The sequence below is a fragment of the Triticum aestivum genome, chromosome 2A, assembly GCF_018294505.1.
Source record: "Triticum aestivum cultivar Chinese Spring chromosome 2A, IWGSC CS RefSeq v2.1, whole genome shotgun sequence".
NCBI classification, from domain to species: Eukaryota; Viridiplantae; Streptophyta; class Magnoliopsida; order Poales; family Poaceae; genus Triticum; species Triticum aestivum.
In genome coordinates this window covers 16,991,538-17,013,260 of record NC_057797.1, presented here as the reverse complement: position 1 = coordinate 17,013,260, position 21,723 = coordinate 16,991,538, and the positions used below count along the sequence as shown (strand labels likewise).

General features: G+C 46.4%; 1 protein-coding gene across 1 annotated transcript; it reads left to right on the top strand.

Annotated features, from left to right (window-relative positions):
- Positions 1–17,245: 17,245 nt before the first annotated feature.
- On the top strand, positions 17,246–21,217 carry LOC123184312 (uncharacterized). Its single transcript, XM_044596459.1, has 2 exons — positions 17,246–17,953; positions 19,899–21,217. Exons 1-2 carry the CDS (start codon positions 17,427–17,429, stop codon positions 20,971–20,973), a joined length of 1,602 nt encoding a protein of 533 aa, XP_044452394.1. The 5' UTR covers positions 17,246–17,426; the 3' UTR covers positions 20,974–21,217.
- Positions 21,218–21,723: the final 506 nt, after the last annotated feature.

The following is a 21,723-nucleotide window of genomic DNA, read 5'->3' as shown; positions in this document are numbered from 1 at the left end:
GTAAAACAGAGTGAGATCCGTACCAGAGTGGTACGGTAATCCTGTTCTGGAAGTCATGTTACTAGACCATGACGAACCTACGAACTATGAGGAAGCGATGATGAGCCCAGATTCCGCAAAATGGCTTGAGACCAAGAAATCTGAGATGGGATCCATGTATGAGAACAAAGTATGGACTTTGGTTGACTTGCCTGATGATCGGCAAGACATAGAAAATAAATGGATCTTCAAGAGGAAGACAGACGCTGATAGTAGTGTTACTATCTACAAAGCTAGAATTGTCGCAAAAGGTTTTCGACAAGTTCAAAGGTGTTGACTACGATGAGAGTTTCTCACTCGTATCTATGCTTAAGTCTGTCCGAATCATGTTAGCAATTGCCGCATTTTATGAAATCCGGCAGATGGATAAACAAAACTGCAATCCTTAATGGATTTATTAAAAAAGAGTTGTATATGATGCAACCAGAAGGTTTTGTCAATCCTAAAGGTGTTAACAAAATATGCAAGCTCCAGCGATCCATCTATGGACTGGTGCAAGCATCTCGGAGTTGGAATACGCGCTTTGATAAGTTGATCAAAGCATATAGTTTTATACGGACTTGCGGTGAAGCCTGTTTTTACAAGAAAGTGAGTGGGAGCACTACAACATTTCTGATAAGTATATGTGAATGACATATTGTTGATCGGAAATAATGTAGAATTATTCTGTAAAGCATAAAGGAGTGTTTGAAAGGAGTTTTTCAAAGAAAGACTTTAGTGAAGCTGCTTACATATTGAGCGTCAAGATCTATAGAGATAGATCAAGACGCTTGATAAGTTTTTTCAATGAGTACATACCTTGACAAGATTTTGAAGTAGTTCAAAATGGAACAGTCAAAGAAAGAGTTCTTGCATGTGTCATAAAGGTGTGAAATTGAGTAAGACTCAAAGCCCGACCACGGCAGAAGATAGAAAGAGAATGAAAGTCATTCCCTATGCCTCAGCCATAGGTTCTATAAAGTATGCCATGCTGTGTACCAGATCTATTGTTTACCCTACACTGAGTTAAGCAAGGGAGTACAATGGTGATCTAGGAGTAGATCACTGGACAGCGGTCAAAAATTATCCTTAGTGGAATAAGGATATGTTTCTCGATTATGGACGTGACAGAAAGGTTCGCCGTAAAGGGTTACGTCGATACAAGTTTTGACACTGATCTGTATGACTATAAGTCTCGATCAAGATACATATTGAAAGTGGGAGCAATTAGCTAGAGTAGCTCTGTGCGGAGCATTGTAGACATAGAATTCGCAAAATACTTACGGATCTGTATGTGACAGACCCGTTGACTAAAATTATCTCACAAGCAAAACATGATCACACCTTAGTACTCTTTGGGTGTTAATCACATAGCGATGTGAACTAGATTACTGACTCTAGTAAACCCTTTGAGTGTTGGTCACATATCGATGTGAACTATGGGTGTTAATCACATGGTGATGTGAACTATTGCTGGTAAATCACATGGCGATGTGAACTCGATTATTGACTCTAGTGCAAGTGGGAGACTGAAGGAAATATGCCCTAGAGGCAATAATAAAGTTATTATTTATTTCCTTAATTCATGATAAATGTTTATTATTCATGCTAGAATTGTATTAACCGGAAACATAATACATGTGTGGATATATAGACAAACAGAGTGTCACTAGTATGCCTCTACTAGACTAGCTTGTTAATCAAAGATGGTTAAGTTTCCTGACCATAGACAAAGGAGTTGTCATTTGATTAAGAAGGTCACATCATTGGTTGAATGATCTGATTGACATGACCCAATCCATTAGCTTAGCACTTGATCGTTTAGTATGTTGCTATTGCTGTTATCCATGACTTATACATGTTCCTATGACTATGAGATTATGCAACTCCCGTTTACCGGAGGAACACTTTGGGTACTACCAAACGTCACAACGTAACTGGGTGATTATAAAGGAGTACTACAGGTGTCTCCAAAGGTAGATGTTGGGTTGGCGTATTTCGAGATTAGGATTTGTCACTCCGATTGTCGGAGAGGTATCTCTGGGCCCTCTCGGTAATGCACATCACATAAGCCTTGCAAGCATTGCAACTAATGTGTTACTCCCTCCGTTCCAAAATAGATGACCCAACTTTATACTGAAGTTAGTACAAAGTTGAGTCATCTATTTCGGAACGGAGGGAGTAGTTGTGAGATGATGTATTACGGAACGAGTAAAAGAGACTTACCGGTAACGAGATTGAACTAGGTATTGGATACCGACGATCGAATCTCGTGTAAGTAACATACCGATGACAAAGGGAACAAACGTATGTTGTTATGCGGTCTGACCGATAAAGATCTTCGTAGAATATGTAGGAGCCAATATGGGCATCCAGGTCCCGCTATTGGTTATTGACCGGAGCCATGTCTCGGTCATGTCTACATTGTTCTCGAACCGTAGGGTCCGCACGCTTAAGGTTTCGATGACGGTTATTATGAGTTTATGTATTTTGGTGTACCGAAGGATTTCGGAGTCCCGGATGTGATCACGGACATGACGAGGAGTCTCGAAATGGTCGAGACATATAGATTGATATATTGGATTACTACATTTGGACATCGGAATGGTTCCGGGTGAAATCGGCATTTTACCGGAGTACCGGGGGGGTTACCGGAACCCCCCGGGGGGTTAACGGGCCACTATGGGCCTTAAGGGAGAAGGGAGAAAGGGGAAGGAAGGGGCCGCGCGCCCCTCCCCATCCTAGTCCGAATAGGACAAGGGAAGGGGGCGGCGCCCCCCCTTTCCTTCTCCCCCTCCACCTCTTTCCCCCCTTCTCCTACTCCAAATAGGAAAAGAGGGAGTCCTACTCCCGGTGGGAGTAGGACTCCCCCCTTGGCGCGCCTAGCCCTGGCCGGCCGCCCCTCCCTCTGGATCCTTTGTATACGGTGGCAGGGGGGCACCTCTAGACACACAAGTTGATCCTTGAGATCGTTCCTTAGCCGTGTGCGGTGCCCCCTCCACCATATTCCACCTCGGTCATATTGTTGCAGCGCTTAGGCGAAGCCCTGCGATAGTAGAACATCAAGATCGTCACCACGCCGTCGTGCTGACGGAACTCTTATTCCCCGGAGCTTTGCTGGATCGGAGCCCGAGGAGCGTCACCGAGCTGTACGTGTGTCAAGAACTCGGAGGCGCCGGAGTAACGGCGCTGGGATCGGTTGGATCGCGAGGAGATCGTACGACTACTTCCTCTACGTTTTGATCGCTTCCGCTTCGGTCTACGAGGGTACGTAGACAACACTCTCCCCTCTCGTTGCTATGCATCACCATGATCTTGCGTGTGCGTAGGAATTTTTTTGAAATTACTACGTTCCCCAACATCGTGCGCCATAGTTTTCTCAGGTACACATTGTGTGGCCCAAGACGGTTAGGATTTCCCTCTATGCGGAAAAGATCGAAGACGGAGTTTCCGACATTTTTATTCCTTTGGTCGTAGGATATCCGTACTATCAAGAGGGAATCTACATCAGAAGGTATTGGGTGAATCACTTCACGTACACATTCTCTGCACCCACCATATACCCTCCTTTCGAGGAGAGAGAGGTTCACCGTCCTCTGTCTTGTGCAGTTCTACCCATGGCGGTAGTACCGCTCCCTTGAGCGGTTGTATCGCTGGCCGGTAGTTCCGTTCTCACCACCGCTCCAAGTACCGCTCAGGGGTGACTCCCTTCTGTACCGGGTACGGTGGTAGACCAGTGGTGGAACGGTAGTTCCAGTTTGTTTTGACAAAACTGGTACTACTGGTGTTCAGGGCAGTAGTACCGCCTCGGACCCCACCACCTAGGGACTGCTAGCCCAGCGGTAGTTCCGGCCCAACCTCCACTCCAACTACCGGCCTAAGAGGTATACTTTCTGTATGTGGACCGGTAGTTGAGCGGTGGTAGTGCGGTAGTTCCGGTTTATTCCGATAGACCGGTACTACCGGGTGCGCCACCGGAAGTACTGCCCTGGTGCCCTAGCAGGGTTTTCCCGCATTCACCGGTTGTACCAGTACCTATTGCGGATGTACCACTCCTGTGCATTTCTGCACATAACGGTTGGATCTGTGGGGGGCCTATTTAAGGAGGTGCTTCTCCTACCTCCCACCCACCTCTTGCCTCTCTCTCTTTCTCCTCCATTACTGTCATTAAAGCTCCCTTGCCCGATCTCTCTCTCTAGCCACTCAAACTCGTTGATTTGCTAGGGATTGAAGGAGGAGACCTAGATCTACACTTCCACCAAAGGGTATTTGATTCCCCCTACTTTCTTGTGTGGATTTTGTTACTCTTGGGTGCTTGGGCGCCCTAGACGGAAGAGGTCACTTTGGAGCCACATTCCATTATGGTGAAGCTCCGGGGTTTCGTTGGGAGCCTCCAAATAAGTTGTGGAGAGAGCCCCAACCTTGTTTGTAAAGGTCCGGTTGCCGCCTTGAAGGGCATCAATAGTGGAATCACGGCATCTCGCATTGTGTGAGGGCGTGAGGAGAATACGGTGGCCCTAGTGGCTTCTTGGGGAGCATTGTGCCTCCACCGCTCCAACGGAGACGTACTTCCCCTCAAAAGGAAGGAACTTCGGTAACACATCCTCGTCTTCACCGACTCCACTCTTGGTTATCTCATCCCTTTACTTGTGCAAGCTTATCTTGTGTTACATTCCTTGCTTGCTTGTTTACTTATTGTTGTTGCATCATATAGGTTGCTCACCTAGTTGCATATCTAGACAACCTACTTTGATGCAAAGTTTAAATTGGTAAAGAAAAGCTAAAAATTGTCGATTGCCTATTCACCCCTCTCTAGTCAACTATATCGATCCTTTCAGCAGCCTCGCTTACCGGCTTGGCTGGCTGGGCCAGAATGGGCCAATGTGGGTGTGAGTACTTAAGTAGGTGTCGTCGAATGGGATAGGTGGACGGTGGCAAACGACTAGTTGGCCCGTGGCGTGTAAAGCATGTGTATCTCTCCTTCCTCCGATCCCCTCTAATGTAAGCTAAACCTCGAATTCAAATTCAATGGCAAGTTGAGAGAATTGCCCTAACATAGCACGGCAACTGGTCGCAAGGATGAGGGGTTTGGACCGTGCAACACGGTACATTTCCCGTGTCATCCGACACGACCCGAGGAGCTGATTCGGTGCGACTTGGCGTCTTCTTCGATGCACGAGCACGATAATGGGTGGGGAGTGATGTTGCACTTAATCCCGATCAACTGTTTGGTGCACATGACATCTCACATTCTCACCCAGAGCTCCCCACTCGCTCCGCTCTTCGAGATCCACTTTTCCTCAATCTGGGCGACGGGTTCATCAGCGATGGTAGCAAGCGAGGAGAAGCTGATGATGTTCAAGGGAGGCTATGCGTGTAAGCTGGCGAGGCTGCTTGAGATCATATCATGGTTCAAGACCAAAAGCGAGAGGAAGGTGGAGGCCATGGCGGTTGTGGAGGAGGTGAACGAGGAGGAAGAGGCTCGGTTGTTCCCTAGGGAAGAGCTGAAGCACTTGTTGGAGATTCTACTATGGGCTATGGACGAAGCGGACTCGAAGATATCGACGCAGTAGAGGAATTGGGCGGCTTTCAAGTCGCTAACTACGACATCGCTCGCTCCAGTGGAGGTGGTCATGGCGCTTCCGTCTCCGGGCACGAGGCTTGCGCCCATAGTGATCGAAGATGAAGTTTTGGCGTTTCGGCTAGGGATGACGCCTGTGTGTGGAGCTACACGCGGCGGCAGATCAGCAATGCCTCTACATCGTTCCCCTCACTTCACACTAATGGTACGCCGCTCGATACCCCTCACTCGGGGCAGAAATTAGGGTCCAATCCTATTGGTAACCGTTTTTGGTTGCTAGCTGGGGAGGATCCTCACGACGGCTTTGGTGAGGGGGTTGTCGATGGCTCCGATTTTGATAATTCTTCATCTGCTTCTCGTTATCTTCGTTCTGTTGCACATCTGGGTGCTAAAACTAAGTAAAATTTTCTAATAGACAACACCGTCACATCAGACAGGTTAATCGGCAATCTAAAAAAGACATTGATAATTATGTACATTGATAATTATGTGTCTAGTTTGTTTCTAAAAAAGTAGCCTAAACATAATAACGATGAAGATGACAGAATGGCTTTACCGTCTAATTTGCCCTATTTTCCCTTTAATGGATTCCCCTGTTTGGGGGCAAATATCATAGTTCTTATGTTGATAAAGCTCTGATTAAAATGAAACTGTATATTCCTAGAGCTAGTGATCTGTGTAGGATTCCTCGGATTTTAGAGGATATTGGGGGAGATGATAATGTTGAAATTCACAAATGTAAAATGAATTATGTTGGATGCTCTTATCATTGTGATATTAAGAGGTGTCTAGATGCTAAGATTCCTAAAAATTTCTGTTTAGAGGAACATTTTGGGTGTTTCTCTGACGAAACCGAATTGATAATCTCTGATAAAAGCGAAAGAAAAATTTGGGGATCATGGGCTCTTTTTGCCGACAGGTTTAGGACTTGGTGGGCTGCTAGGGGTGGAGATAGGCTGAATGAGGCCCACTATACTTCGCAGGAGTGCAGGGATGCGGGGAAATGACACTTATATACCCCACCCCCATCACTGACCTAGTTCATTTAGACCCTCCCCTCCACTTACCTTATGAGAGGAAATGGTGGCTTCTAGGGTTGACAGTGTTTGCGAAGGAGGACATGAAGAGTTTGGGGTGATCTTATGGCTGGAAGACAAGGGAACTAGCAGGCAAGGCCAGCTAGAGGATGGCAAGGTGGTAGATCCAATAACTTTCAAAAGAAATATGGTGTTTCACTGGGTGACAAAGTCAGATCCGGCTGATCTCAGGTAGGCATCCCGAGCTTAATGTTTCGACATGATGGTAACAGGGGCACGGGTTTTACTAGGTTAAGGCTCTCCTAAGAGATAAAACTCATACTCTGGTGCTCTCCTAAGCAAGACTCCGTCACCGAGGTCGCCAATAATAGAGGAGAGGTGTTGCTTTTGTGTTTACTCATCCAAATAGGTATTGCCTTATTGTTCTTATTTTAAAGTTTCATCCTGGAATAGATGTACCAGCAACGCCAGTCGCCGAGCCTGTTCCACACATTTCTGTAAAGCCTTTCCCGCTGCAATTCAAACTTGAAAGGGCAGCGAGCGGGTGTATTCGTAGAGTTAGAATCAAGAATAATGTTCACATATAATCCGATAGTGCCTCGATACGCCCTAGGGTCCATACGGTTACCGAAGGAAATTTTAGCTCTCAGTCGGTATCCATGAATACCTATCAAGCTTCTCATATGTGGGCACAGAACGGTCATTAGTTCAAGTGAATTGTTGCCCCAGCATACTTCCTTTTCGAAGATAAATTGTCAATCACATTACTGAATAGAAAAGGCCAGCGAGTGTTGACATTTAACCCAATATCCTTGTTTGCACACAGATATCACATCTTTCATGTGATCCAGCCACTTCGGAAGAATAGAAAATAGGAGCGGACAGAGCTGAGCAGAGTACTAGGAGGCGTTTATTTATCTAAATTTTCTTCCCCGTTTAGGATAAGAAGAACATCAGGTGAGGTGTGCATATGGTGTCAACATTGCGAGACTTCCGTTGTCTTGTGAGATTAATTTAACTTGATGAGGTATGACTAATAAAACAAACATTTGGTGGAAATACTGTGCTGCCAAGAAGCAACATCTGTAAAGCATCCCGGAGGAGAGAAGAAAATTCATACTTACATGAGAGAGAATGTGTCCTCATTTTCCTTTATACTAGTATGTCTCAAAACTTGCCCAATGAGCCATACATGACAACAGAAACAAAACTACCAATTTCCTTGGCATATACTCCCTCCGTTCCGAATTACTTGTCTTCGATTTGTCTAGATACGGATGTATCTATCATTAAAATGAGTCTAGATACATTCGTATTTAGACAAATCTAAGACAAGTAATTCGGAACGGAGGGAGTATATAAGTACTTCTAGCCTACACGTCATGGCTTGATCCAACTCTACCTTCTATATCCAACAAGCTGGTTGAGTCTCCTCTGTACTACTGTACTACTCACTGTTGGCGTCTATATATGCAACTAATATAAATTACAAAACAAAACAAACCCTTTCCGCGAGACAAAGTTACACGGGCACAGGTGCAACCTGCAAGATCATGGCCGGAGGCCATTTTGCCACGGCCGTGTACAGGTCCAGTGTCCTCTCCTCACCTGTCAGCTTAGCCGTTCACCCTTCAAATAATCCTCTTATCTCATCTTCCAGTTGCTCACCAGTATAGTACTTCTTCTGCTTCTTGTTTCCCACCATTGGTCCATTCAGGCTTCCCTTTCCCCGCAGTGCAGATAAGGACACCTCATACGATGGAACAATCAGATCCACGATCTCCCGCCGCAGTTGGTACCTGAGCTCAGCTGTAACCTTCCATGTCATCTGGCGATTACAGATGGCACGAAATTCGGCGATAAACTCCTCCAAGTTCAAACGGTTCAGAGGAGCCCAGCACTCGTCCAAGTAGCTCTTCTTATACCCCTCGATCACTGAACTGAGCCTACTCGCCAGTTGGTCACTTGCAAAAGATGCTCTTTGACGCCGCGTCGTTTGCAAAACATCAAATGTGTTATTCAGGAGGAATATGTATTTTCCACCCCGTTCACCTTGGCGTACCAATTCTGCATCTTTCTCCAGCCTGGATACCCACCAATCAACCACGTGAGAGTAAGGGTAAATGCTGTTGCTGCCACGGAAAATAGCCAGGGCTTGTATGAGAACGACATTTGCTGGATGCACGGTAGATTCGTCGCTTCTACGGATGTCAAGGACTATTTCGCCCTGATCATCCATCATCTTGCTAAGAATACCGGCGACCTCAGTAGATCTATCCAAAAGCAGGTAGGTCGCACTGTTAGGAACCATAACAGATAATTGAAATCGCGTAATTGTACTATTGATTGTGGCCGGGGAATGATCTTTTCACCCTTATTATAAGATTTTCCTCCAATTTAGTACAGTACTAAGTAGTTCGCCGATCTCACGGTGGCTACTCCCCCCGCAGGCTGTAGCTACTGATACGGGCGGTACAGCGAGGCGAGCACGCGCGGAGCGGTGGCCAAGTTGCTCGGCGCAGCCAGCTGCAACATGCGGAGCTGCGGCCGCCGCGGACGCGTACCTATGGCATGCTGACCCGGCATGCCGTGGCCGCCATGGACACGCACCCATGGCATGTCATGGCCGCCGCGGACGCGCGCCTATGGCATGCTGACGCAGCATGTCGTGGCCGCCATGGACACGCACCCATGGCATGTCGTCGCGGTCGCAGACGCGCCCCTATGGCATGCCGCGGCCGTCGCGGACGCACACCTCGCAGACGCGCGCATATGGCGTGCCGCGGCCGCACACCCATGGCATGCCATGGTCGCCGCAGACGCGCACCTATGGCATGCCGTTGCCGCCATGGACACGCACCTATGGCATGCCGTGGCCGTCGCGGACGCGTACCTATGGCATGCTGACCCAGCATGCCGTGGCCGCCATGGACACGCACCCATGGCATGCCGTCGCGGTCGCAGACGCGCCCCTATGGCATGCCGCGGCCGTCGCAGACGCGCACCTATGGTATGCCGCGGACGCGCCCCTATGGCATGCCGCGGCCGTCGCGGACGCACACCTCGCAGACGCGCACATATGGCATGCCGCAGCCGCCGTGGACGCGCACCCTGGTATGCCGCGGCAGTCGCGAACGCGCACCTATGGCATGCCACGCGAGCTACCGGGCATGTCGTGGTCGTCGCGGACCTATGGCATGCCGGGGCCGTCGTGGAAACTGGCTGGGCGAGCGGCGTGCTGGGCGGCACCGCAAGGCGCGCGGCGGGCCGGCAACCGACGAGTTAAGCAACGCAGCGGCGTAAGGGGCGACGCTCCCTCGATGCCGCGAGTGGGCTGGCGCAGGCCGAGTGCCGGCCGCGTGGGCGAAAGCACGGTACCGAGCTGAAACGGAAGGAGGACTGGTGATCGATGCATTAATACCTGGCGATGGTAGCAGCCGTGGCGGTGGCGGCAGCATCAAGCGATCCACGAAATTTGTCCATTGGTTCAGCTCCGCCGGCTCGCGTCGCCGTCGTCGCTGCTTGAGCCGTTCCCGTCGGGCGTCGGAGTGGCAGCGCGCGAGCGAGAGGGACGGTGGCGGCGGGCTTGGAAGCTGGCTGGAAGAATTTCCTTGGTGGGATTTGTGGCGCGCGCGCTCTGTTTTATACTTTTATAGTAGTAGGAGGTAGCTGAATCAGACGCGAGGAGGAAATTGTGTAATCCCGTCCCGTGGTGCACATGACACCTACTTACTTGTTTAACTAAGTACGTACAAAATTGTGGAATCGATTTCAAGCCACACCTCGAAGCAAGAATGACAAAACAACGATACGGATAGTTGGTAGTTGATTAAATTGTGTGAGTTAGGCTAAGGCTGTTCCGATGAAAATGTAGTTATTTATCCCTGAGATTGGAATGTACCACTCGATGACTCGATCGGGTGCATGTGCGTCACCGTTCGTCCGATCCCCCTTAGCAGACATACTGCCGTTAGTATAATAAACACAATACTCTGTCCCTAATGATGGATTTGGGTTGAGGATTTGTTCACGACGATAACGCGGATATTTTTCGCTAAATAATGCTGCTAGCGTTAACGATGCTGGCTGACTCGCGCGTTGGAGGCGAGCAAGGGTGGCGCCGGACGGACGGGTTCACCAGGTCGACAGCAGCAGCTTTGCATTGCAACCCAACCCTGCATCGACGACGAACGGCCAGGCTGCTCGGTGCCGGGGTCAAGCGAGCCACTCCGCAGTTAAGCCGGACCATGTGCTTGGTTTGCGTCGTCATCTACCCTTTGCTCTCTCGCGTAATTAGATGCCCATGTCGATGAACGGGTGGGTGCCCGTCACCGCTTCACAACCCTACGCGTGCACTGCGCTCGGGTCACTGAAATGAAAATGAAAAATTGGCGCGGCCATCTCCGCGAAGCAGCTTATCGGATCTTTCTTTCTTTATTATTATTACACCAAAAATGGAGGAGATTCGTCAGGAACCAAAAGGAAAATGAATTCACCTAATAATAAACAAAAGAAGAAGAAGGAAAAGGATGCATGCATCGCCGGCGAGGCGCACAAATGCCAGCGTGCGATTCGTATCGCAGCACAGGTCGTGTTACGACGGGCAGCAACAATGAGACAAAGCGTCCGCCGTCGGTACTTCCATGTTTGGACGGGTCCGGGGAAGGATGCGACGTGGGGCCCAGGTGTGGTTGCCGGGGCGAGCAGAGGCTGTGAAGCCGACGGGCGCACTGAGTCAGAATCTCAGTCTAGTCACCGTACAAGCAGCCAAAGCACGGCCTGGCTAATTTAACTATCACCCCTCCTCCGTCAGCACTATGATGCTACCACGTACTATGACATAATTGGTTGGCGACGCTGAACAACACTTTCCTTGTCAATACGTACGTACATTTGCTGATGACGACGCAGGCAACCGGGCGTGCGTGCGCGCGCGCGTTCATTCTATCCGCAGCAGCGTTGGTGCCGCGTGCGCGCCGTACGGCCCGGCCTTCTAGATGGAGCGTAGCTACCAAAAAAAAAAAAAGATGGACAAGCCAAAGAGCAAATGTTTTCAAATTCTAAATCACATATATATTGTTTCAGTAGATATAGTCACTACTCAGCACTTTCTGTTCTCACTGATTACAACATGATCAGATACCTATAAATATACTTCTTCCGTCCGTAAATAAGTGTACATCTAGATTTTGTCTTAAGTCAAAGTTTTTAATTTTGACCAACTTTCTAGGAAAAACTAGCAGCATTTATGGCACTAAATTAGTATCAGTAGATTCGTTTTGAAATGTACTTTTATAATATACCAATTTGATGTTGTATATATTATTAATATTTTATATAAAGTTGGTCAAAATTTTAAATTTTTGACTTAGAACAAAACCTAGATGTACACTTATTCACAGACGGAGGGAGTATATAATATTCCAAACCAAAATAAGCCATGACATTGCCGTCATGACTTTTTCTTTTGAAAACCAAATCAATTCTACGCTGACTGGCATTGCCCACAGCTGCTACGTACACTACACCTTGTAACATGTACACAACAATCGAGTCAATTACTTATGCTACCAAAGTACCAAACAATGCTACCAAATTGGGAACCAGTGCATTGTTAGACACTAAACAACCATAACTGCAAGTATGCAACAACGCCTTTGCTCTGAACTTGTAAATTGTAAAGTAGTATTTGTTGTGAACTTGTAAAGTGTAAACAACAATGCCTTGCACAGTATAAACTATAAAGAACAAGATCTTCAGAGGATTATTTATGCTAATTGGGGATTTAGGGTATGATCCAGTGAACAATGACCATAGTGGAATTTAAGGGAATGAAATTGGGAACGATTCAAATCAATTTACCTGTGCGGCCTATAGGGATTCAGATGTGGTAAGCTTGCATGGAGTGATTCTTACGGATTCAGAGAAGGATTTGGCCAGCTGGGTCGCCGCCTCGCCGGGTTGGTTGATTGGCTGTGCGGGGATGGCCGATGGGCCGCCGGTTGTGTGTGGCACCGATGTCTGTGGTCCACTGGTGTCAGGCAGCCGGTGTCGTAGTAGCCGGTGGCTGATGTCTGCTGCTTGATGCGCCATGAGCGGCGACCGGATCCTGAGGCCTGAGATACTCTGTTGTGAGTTTATTTTCGAGGGATCGAGTGCTTGAGTTAGTGCTACCGCGTGCCAGGCTGCTGTGTGCCTTCTCTGTATCAGTTTGGTTAGCGTTGTGGAATGGACTTGATAAAAGAATTGCTCCATCCATTGGCGGGCCACGACCCATTCGGCCTTGCCGAAGCTCCGCCAGTGGCCATAAGGACAACGATGTTCTTCAACAACAACGCCTTTAAAAAGGAAATAATGCTCAAGGATCGTCATCATCGCATCAACCCACTATAGGCTAGATTCAGGGATTTCACCCTGAAGAACAAGTCCAAGCATATCCGCACAAAGTCTTCAGCAAGGTAACGATGTAAAAACATCGTTGTTGCCAAGTATAACCCACACGGGTCAGACCTAGGGTTTTCACCCCCGGGCTCGAGACCGGGTACTGAAGAAGCACCACCAAATCAAAGTCAATCATTTGCAGTGGTCACCACTTGTACTGATAGTGGTGGGGGTTTCAGCTGTTCTTTGGACCATATGGAAGTTAAGGAACAATGTTACTTTTTACTAAAATAGAAGAATTATCGACCTTTTTTTCCAATTAACATGATTGCCAGATGGCTTGCTGATAGGATTATTTACAGAGAAAACTAGAAAATAAAAAAAATCAGAGGTGAGAAACAAGAATGTCTGAAATGATTGCAAATGAGGTCTTCAAGGTGGTGCATGGCTGGCGGGTTGGATTGACTAGGATCACGACGGGCTGATGTTTTTCAGGGCTAGAGCTGGCGATGTTTTCCCAATTCTAGTGCTAGGAGTTTCCTTTATTTTCTTTCATTTTGCTCTAAATAAAAATAAGTAGTAGCTTACCATGAACTGTTACTTTTGGTCTCTGCTCGTTATCTTTTGGTGTTGCTTTTCAGCGTCAGGTAGGGGTGGTGAACTTCCCTGGTTGCCGTTTGATAACTGTTGCACCTCAGGTCGACCTGTGGCGGCCCATGATGTAACAACATCATGCATCGTTTCTTTAGTGTGCTGCTTTCTTTTGGTGTTTTTGGTAGCAGCTATACCATCCCTCCTTTAACAAGTTAATACCTTCGTTCCAAACTATAAGACGTTTTTTGGTAGGCTGTAAGTTAGGATAGAGAAAGTATTTAACTAACATTTTGCAAAAAAAAAAACTATATACTCCGTATCTAACAGGTCATTAACTCCGGACAAACAATGGATAAGTGATAGTAGTACTCGAGATTTGCTTAGCGAGAAAGTGCCATGCTTGATGTCGTTAACCAGTTACTCCCTGTGTAAAGAAATACTCCCTCCGTTCGGAATTACTTGTCTTGGAAATGGATGTATCTAAAACTAAAATACATATAGATACATCCATCTTCAAGACAAGTAATTCCGAACGAAGGGAGTATAAGAATTCTTTACGGAGGGAGTACATATTGCTGCTGCCTCCCAAATGGAACGTCAGATTTCAAATCGATTGTGAACGAGTCTTGAATTGTACTACTACTAGTAGCCAGAAAAGAAAAGAATAAAAGAGTCCCCTGATAAAGAAAGAAGCCAAGAAAATTCCGAATGGGGCAAGATTCTCTCTCACCCACACGCACCCGCCGCATACATACAGTACCCAGTACTGTGGCCCTGTTTGGATACTCTAACACAGTTAGAGTTAGAGTTATTTTCTAACCCAGTCTAACCCAAGTAAGCACCTCTCCACCAGGATAGTTGGGTTAGATGGAACTAACCCACTCTAACCCTCCCTGTTTGGATACTTTTGGGTTATTTGAGCCCCCAACTAACCCAAACTAGCTCTAACCCCATGATCCAAACAGGGCCTGTATATAATAGACACGCGCTGGCAGCACAAACGAAAGACACATGCGCACACACGCCATCAGAGGTCTTAGCGTCTCCATCAGTTCGGTTCGGAAGCTTTGCCTAGTACTCCCTTGCCTATTGGTTCTGGCGGACGAGTGGCGACGAGATATGCCTCTTTCTGGAGCGGCTAGCCGGCGAGCAAGCTTCTGGTTCTGACTTCTGACCGACGACCTGAAGCCTGGAGCGGAGCTGATCACGCTTCGGATTCAGACACGAGCGATGTGTGATTGCTCATCCTCATCCCTTTCCTGCAACGACGGATTACTGCAACATAAGGCTGGTCATAGTGGGGAGTAACTTAGACTAGTGTCATGACACTAGTCTAAGTTACTACCTTCATAGTGCAAAGTAACATAATGCTAGTGTCATATGTGGCCTCATTTAATAGCTTGTAGACTCATTTTGTCTTGGAAAACGCTATGTTACAGTAACATATTATGTTACTACTTCTCATTACCTACTTGCCACATAAGCAAAAAATTATCGAGATGCGCTAGTCATAGTGGGAAGTAACTTAGACTAGTAACATGCATATGTTACTAGTCTATATTACTACCTTCATAGTGAGGCGTAACATATGTGTGGTATCATGCAAGTCATCATTTATTAAGATGTAGACTCATTTTGCCTTGAAATGCGTTATGTTACTGTAACATATTATGTTACTCTTAACACCTCTCTTCTTATTAAATACATGCCATATAAGCAAACTTTTTTTGGGTGTGTTATGTTACTTACTAAGTTAATCTCACTATGACCGGCCTAACACGAAAGATATATCCTATATTATCCCCTCGGCCACTTGTACGAGAAAAATCTTGCTGCCTGGTCGTTGGTGGTGGCGCCGATGGGCGGCCTCATTGTCCCCGATGTTAACCTAAGCTTACTTTTTCTTTTAGGGAAGTTAACCTAGGCTTATGTTTCCCTTCTTCGCTTTCATCCAGCTAAACTTGTTTTCACTTCATTAAAAAGTCGAGGATTGGACTGCTTTGGATGGGGCGCAGCGAGAGGAGTAACAAGGAAGACAGCAATTTCAGTTCACCAATTTAGGGAACGGGCCGACCGGCTCGGTCGGTACAGCCGTTAGCGGCCATTAGCGCAGCGTCATCATCGCTGTCGGCCAGCGCGCGATTGGCCACATCATAACATGCTCATTTTTCAGTTCTGTGTTTTCTGGCATTGTCAAAATTTCTTTACGATGTAAAGTGTCATGTTTTGTAAAATAATGGTTTTCCGAGAATTATGACGTCAAAATGATGGTTTTATGCATTTGACTCAAACAAGGAACGGTAGTGCCGCACCGTTGGATTTGTATTTTAATCCAGCGATCCGGGTGAAAGCAATCAAAATTTTAAACAAGCCCGATCTACAAGTGATCGCATTTTCTTTCGAGATACGTAATCTGTAAAGGAGGTGATGCAAATAAACAACCCAAGTCCAAAACATCCCATAAAACTGGGAATTCATTCAAGATGAACTTGGATGGATCCAAGTCATAGCAAAGGAGGAGGGCGTGTTGTTGCTACGGGCAACAATTACCGACGATGCCTTCAGTCAAAACCCCCAGCAAACTGTCGGTTTGTACTCTGACAGCCCGCTCCGACGTACAAATTACTGTTTCTGTCTAATTCATCAACAAGATTATAATGCAAACTAACCAATCAGGCGCATATTCAAAGTTCATACCTCTCTTGCAGCTTGGATTGCTATTTATTCAAGGATCCATGGGTGAAGAGCATTGCTACACGGACGACAGTTCCGGCCGAAACCCGGACGACACGCTATATCCAACCATCCGTGGGCAAGTCTACACCGTAGCATACGGTTTGATTAGCCGTCGGGCGAGTGTCGTCCAGCCGAACATCGTCTGTGAAGTACTTCCGATGGGTGAATGCAAACTATCCGCGCTATGATTTGCCGTTTACTACTTTTGAACCCTCTCTGCTTTCTAGTAAGTCATCTCTCTCTCTCTCTCTCTCTCTCTCTCTCTCTCTCTCCAAACATAAGCCACATGCATAATAGCCAATCATCATTCTCTCTGTCTCTCAACATCAGTCGAGTAGTGAAAAATCAGCAAAATCAACGCGTTCTTTCTCTTAGTCTCTTTCACACACAGAGCAGACGCTGCCACGCCACTTTAACCGCCAAAGATAAGATTCCTCCTGGGAGACCTGTTCTACTTAATTTTACTATTCTTTCTGTTTCGCGGGGACCCATTTAATACCTATTCGAATAATGTTGTACTAATAAAAAAGGTGCCCTCTCTGCAGTACCACTAGTGTATCTACTCCAAGCAAAAAGGAGTATATGATATTGGAGTAGTACTACAAGCAAAAATCTTGCGATAAGGTAAAAAATATATCTGTAGTACTGTAAACAAATGTAGGACGTTTTTGCTGTAATGCCCCACATTTGATTACAAAGGCAGTACGTAATTCACTACGAATACTACTACTGAGAATTTGAAGTAGGTGATTGAAATGACCGGTGCAAACATTCCATAGTATTGAGAATTTGCCGAGGAGGCGTCTGCATACCAATCAAACCTTTTTTAAACCTCGCTTTTAGAGGAGAAGATTTTCTTTTTCATTTGGCGAGCAGCTAGAAAGAAGATAGGGTCACATCGCATCGGCTGTCGCTCTCATCATCGCTACCGTCGTCAAATTTGAGCCAAAAGTAAGCCCCACCAACACCTTTGCAAAACGGCCAAAGCTTCTCCGTCCGTCCCCGCGTTCGCCTGCAGTGGCCATTCGCCCCTTTCCCCGGAACTTCTCCGAGCCCAAGCAGCGCCGGCGGCGGCGGCCATGCCTGAATTTGTGTACGCCAACCTGTCTTGCATTCCGAATCTCGATAGCGCCTCGGCCCCGCCGCCGCGCCCTTTGTGCGCCTCCGCGGCGGCCTACCTTGCCCTCCACCTCGCCGCGCCTGTGGCCGTCGTTGTCGTCTGGTGGCTCTGGAGGAACCTCCTGCTTCTGCTTCTGCCTCTGCCTCTGGAGGGGTTCGTGGGCGCTGCAGACGGCCGCCGCCTCCCGGAGGACCAGCCGCCCCGCACCCGCACCGTGGTGGACGCGGACCGCGTGGCTGTCGCCGCCGCCACCGCCCGCGGCTTCTTCGAAGAGGAAGAGACCACCCGTCCAATCCTCCTCCGTCGCAGGGCGCCCCACGCCGGCGCCGACGGGTACTTCCGGTATCCACAAATCCAATACCTCGAAGCAGTTCCTCAAGTCCGCCTCATCGACGCCGAATTCGTGGAGGAGATGACGCGGGGGGCGCGTCACGCCGTCGGCATGCTCAGGCAAGCCGCGATCCACTACCACGACCCCATCCGCAGGTGTTGCACTCTACCAATTTCTCACCCATCTCGTTCTTTCCTTCTAGTATCTTGTTTGTACGATTTTTTTTACCGGAAATTTCATTGTGTACGACGTCTCTCAGTCAGATGACACTGTCTGTCCCTGTTGCTCTGTCAAGTTCAGTTAGGAGCCCCGCAAAAAAAAAAAAGTTCAGTTAGGAAACCTGGCTTTACTGTTACTGATGCGTTGCTGTCTTCATCCACTACTCTCTGAAACATTCAGCATATTAATTTTCTCAATGGGATTGAACCAACTCTGGGTTTCCATTTTAAGGTAGTAGTGTACAGGTATTTCTCCCCGCTAAAGATGCAGACAGCCAGTGGTTTAGCACAGATTTATAGCCACAAGTTGTTCCCAAGGTTCAGTTAACCGCTGGAATATACAAGTTCAATAAGCCATGCGAAGTTTGAAACACAAAGCTCAAGCTGCACTTCTCCTTTGCACCACTGGGTTTCTGCTCTTCATTTTCTACACACACACGCACTGTATGCTTGGCTGTGAACTGTTGTTCCATCGACGAAATGGCAAACGGGTTGCCTGATTCGAGTTTTTTTACTTGATTAACGTTACATCGTTGAATGGATCCAATGGCTAATGTTGTAGTCTGTAGTCCAAAATGTTGCATTCAGATGTTATCTGGGTTTCATGCTGCATGCTTTGTTAGTCGATATCATGCCATGTAATGGTCAATGTTGCAGTAAATCTGAGTACTAGCAAATGTTGATAAAAAAAAAGCACTCGAAACCCCATCTAGGCACTCCTTATTTCGTACCAGCAAACCTCTGTTTCTACCAGCAACCCCTCTGTTTCTATGTTGGCATAGCTCCCCGGAGCACTCTTTAATTTTAAACTCCAGAGAGGATGTACGCATGACCTGTTTATTATCGGATACTTTTCTTTAAAGACTATTTTCTCTGAAATGGGCAACATTTTCTCACTGCCTGGCATGGCTCTAGTAGGAGCAGTTTGTTATTTTTCTTTCCTAGAATACAGTTTAGTATTTTCTGTGTAGGCAGTAGATTATACTAGAATGTACTACATGAATATGGTTTTTTCCTCAGGATATTTTTTAAATGTGCAACAGTTCTTGCCTCCAAGGGAATCACCGGAGCACTATCTGTGCAATGTGCTTTGATATGGTAGTTTCTCCGGACTTTTCTGCAATGTGCAATGTTTCAAACTCTCCCTATCTGTACGCTGGACTATCCAGTCCTCCTCAGCACACACTTTCTCTGTTAGGCCCAGTTACAGAACATTTTTAATACCACTTCCAAGTTTCGCAATCTTGGCTTTTCCATAAAAAGGGAAACATATACACCTGGCATGTAGCATATTATGCCCTGCTTTCCTGCCAATTGCTACACATTTCTACTTTTACTTGTAATGGCATTTCTCACACAATATATAATCCGCTGGGATACTATTGCAGGCGCCTAAATTAGTGCACATATCTGCTTCATACAATCATATAAAATAACAGATACCTGCAAGGAAGAAGAACTACATGCTGGCAATATGGAATTTTTCTCCTCTCAGTTAAAACGTTTTTTTTTTTGGAGAACTCATTTAAAACAATTGAGTTAATTGACTTGTGTCAGTAATTGACCAAGTAACTTCCGATTGAGTGACTACAACAAATTCTACTCTTACCATAATCGTGGGCCTGCCTTTGTTTCAGTTGTCTTTCCAGTAGTTTCTACCACAGTGAATACTTCTGTTGGAACAAGTCTGCTAATCTCTATTATGTTTGGTTTTACATTATGTGGTTTGTCGTGATATATCATGTTGTTCAATTGATGCTATTTCTTGGTGAGGATGAGAGAGAGAGAGCCTTTGATTTTTTTACAATTTCTGCAGGGCTTTCTGAAAGTTTCTATGCACTTTGCAGTAGATTTTGATGTTTGAATCTTTTCCATGAAGCAGATTGTCCAATGTGGAAGGAAACCCATCAGTTTTCCAGGGAGATTCTTGTGTTTTGGCCACAGAATCAACTGATATTGTTATCAAGCTAAAAGTTGCTACTGCACTTGTCTGTTTCATATGGCGAGAATTGAATGGGCACAGTCAGCAATTATGTCAAGAAGTAAAAGAAGAGTGCTTTTCATTGGTTGCTGGGCAATCTGTTGAGAAGCTCCTTGAGGTAGCACGTTCATTCAGCGAGGCAAGCTGGTGCGCTTGCCATGTTAAGGAAGTGCTGACTACCGTTGACGCACTCGTTGATGTCCTGTACAATTTACAGGGCTTACCTTTGAACAGATCTGATGAGATTGCTGTTATGTCGTGTAAGATGGTTGCTAATTTAAGCGGATTACTTGATCAGGCTGCAAGTGGCATCGATAACAGTGAAGAATCTACCATTCATCCAGCAACTTTTGTTTTCAATCAAGTCCTGGAGTTTTTCGACAGCAACACAGATATGGTGCAGTTAATACTTGCCACTGGAGATTGCACCGTTGATCCTCACTCTCACGTGTTTGATTGCTGGGTATCCAAGCTGGAGGAAGATGCAAAAAAGATGTGCCAAGCTGAAAAGGATCGAGAATACATAATCCTCTTGAATAATGCGTGTGATGTTTGGCAGATGATGCGCCATCCAGGAGCATCCTTTTGGAATGTAGAACTGGTGAGCAGGCTCATTTGTATGATCCAGAGATACAGAAGGGGCTACTTTGAGGAATGTTGGGTTCCACTTGTGCTGTCATTACTGAAGGAAGATTATCTGAAGAACCCGCGCCGTTCATCCTTGGCTGAATTTACTCAAGGATTTGTCAGTATCTGCGATCGCCAGATGACCTGGAAGGTTGTACCTAGTCTTAAGTACGAACTGCGAGACGAGATAAAGAATCTAGTTGTTACACCATACAAGGCCTTCCTGCATGCACTGCAGGGGAATCGGAGAGGACTTTCATTGAAGCGATTGATGTCACGAAGGAGGAGTCAGAATGAGTATACTGCTGAGCAGTTGGAAAACAAGATTGGTGAGTTTTTTGAAAGCTGAAAAGACAGCTAAACTACAATGCCTAGTTATTTTACCTGTATACTATGTATCACCCTTGGATGGGTGTTTTTGTTGTTTTTGTGTGTATGCCCCATTAGGCGATAGCGGCACAGGAAATCTATTCTCTAACAGAGACAATGCTGAGTGTACACAACATTGCGTTCGAAGAGTTCACGGAGTGCACACAATATCTTGATTCTTCTTTGATGTATGTATGTATGTTCAGTTATATAGAATTGTAAGAGTACCCTATATTGAGTAAACAGAAACTCACCAGTTCTGTTTCAGCTTCCATATATGGCTGTAATGCGCTTGTGTTCAGTTTATGAGTGAGAAGTTCACATCTGACAAACACCCCCTTTCTCACTCCCTCCTGATATGAATATGAATATGATAGGGTCTTCAGGGTCAGTCTCAGTCAGTCAATCTCCTGACGAGCCTCACCTTCCCCAGTGGCCTCCATTTGCTGCAGCTGAAAGGTTGCTTCCCGAATGAACTCTCGTACAGAACTTGGTGCCTTAACTCCGCCTCCTCTCAGCGTCGGGTCAATATTGGCAAACTCTATCCATTCTACGCCGTAAGCACAGTTTTGCCGGCCAATCAGCCCATCGTTTGGGTTTCTCCCTTCTATTTTTTTTCGTGGAACATTTCCCATTTCTTTCGCTCTTGTTTTCTATTGATTTTTATTTTCGTTTTCTGCTCCGTCTTTATTTATGATTTTACTTATTCGGTGAAGCTTTTGTTCCTATT